The sequence below is a fragment of the Limulus polyphemus genome, unplaced genomic scaffold, assembly GCF_000517525.1.
Source record: "Limulus polyphemus unplaced genomic scaffold, Limulus_polyphemus-2.1.2 Scaffold2505, whole genome shotgun sequence".
Lineage (NCBI taxonomy): Eukaryota > Metazoa > Arthropoda > Merostomata > Xiphosura > Limulidae > Limulus > Limulus polyphemus.
In genome coordinates this window covers 33,536-35,196 of record NW_013668115.1, presented here as the reverse complement: position 1 = coordinate 35,196, position 1,661 = coordinate 33,536, and the positions used below count along the sequence as shown (strand labels likewise).

General features: G+C 30.2%; 1 protein-coding gene across 1 annotated transcript in view; it reads left to right on the top strand.

Annotated features, from left to right (window-relative positions):
- The window catches only part of LOC106467145 (inositol-pentakisphosphate 2-kinase-like), a 31,874-nt gene that overhangs the window by 16,893 nt on the left and 13,320 nt on the right, over positions 1–1,661 (top strand). The window contains exon 9 of the mRNA XM_022395280.1: positions 1,017–1,096. Coding sequence (XP_022250988.1) covers positions 1,017–1,096 — 80 coding nt within the window. The remainder of the gene's footprint in view (positions 1–1,016; positions 1,097–1,661) is intronic.

Below are 1,661 nucleotides of genomic sequence, written 5' to 3'. Positions count from 1 at the left end.
ATATTTGTTGTAAATTTGATCTAAGTAAGAGTTTTTTTTTTCTTCCCAATATGTAAAAAATCCTTGTGTGATATAAAAAAAAAATGAATATTATTTTTGAAATTTGCATAGCAGAATTATAAAGTTTAAATTTTCAGGCCTGCATTATCATATATTTTTTGTTATGATCCAATTTTATAATATTTGTGAAACATACCTAAAAAAGCATTATGATGATTTATAACCACCTATCCTTATATCATGGGCTATTTATGTATTATTTGAGTTGTATCATAAAATAACTACCAGTTTAGTAATGGTTACAAATATGACATTACTTTTCAAGTACAATTGTCTAACTTTAAATTTTATACATTATGCATGGCCTTCCTCCAAGTTGTATATGCCATGCTATTATATTTAGATTAAGAAGATATATATATATATATACATTAAATGTACAAGGAATTGTACTCGGTTTTCCATAATCGACCATTTATACGAACAATTTTGATTTGAATGCTGATTACCCTCACTAGGGGCCAAGCATGGCCTAGTGGTTAGCATGTTTATACTGTAGATTTGAGGACTCGCAGTTTGCATCTCGCTGTTGCAAAAATGTATTCTGCACTTTTGGGTTGAAGGTGTTCTATAAGAGCGATGGTGAAATACCACTATTTAATCAAACAAGAGTAGCCAAAGAGTTTGTGATGGGTGTTCTTTACTAGCTGCTTTTCGTCTGTTCCATCAGTTCAAAAATTAGGAATGGCTATGCTTAGATAGCTCTGTGTATAGTTTTGTATAAAAACAATAAAAAGCAAGTGACAGACAAAGCCTACTGATAGCAGAATTTCATTCTCGGTGGACCTAGTACCTAAACCAGACACAAATTTCAAAAATGTATTTTAATTTTAACTTGTATATGTGTATACAAATATTTTTTAAAAATCATAAAAACAATTACCATAAACATGTGTTTTAGTTTTCTAGTGTGGATTTAGATTTATATCTAAAAACTATTTGTTCCAACATCTTAGGACCAAGAAATAGTATACAGTAGAGAAAAGAAAGGTAGTTTGAGAACAGTCTTCTGTGACTTTTTTCATAACTCTGAAAAGTGAGTACCAACAGTCATAATTTTGTAGTGAAATCGAAATTTGTTATATAGTTATTACTAAAGGTAAAAGTAAACTTGTGTAACTGAAAATAAAACAGATTTTTTTATAAACCAAACATAACTCCCCATTATTATATATATATAAAACATAGTATCAATAATAGTTGAGGCATTAATAGAATGTCATGACTTAATTTGTATTACTTTAAGTATGATTATAAGTTTCGTCACAGTTTTGTGCGATCATTTTCACATTGTAAAACTGATTATTTTTAATGTTATGAGTTTTAGGTATGTGTTACTAATGTGTATTTATGTGTGTGTGTGTGTGTGTATATATATAAACGCCTCCTACATCGGAATGACTACCACAACCCTGTCAAGACGCCTAACAATGCACTTACAAAATGGAGCCATCAAAGAACACTGTGCCCGCATCCACAACCAAAAAATCACACGTCAGGACATAGTAAAAAACACAAAAGTAAACCGCCGATTTAACGACTTCACAACTCTTCAAATTCACGAAGCAATAAAAATCCTACAGCAAACTCCAATGATCAAC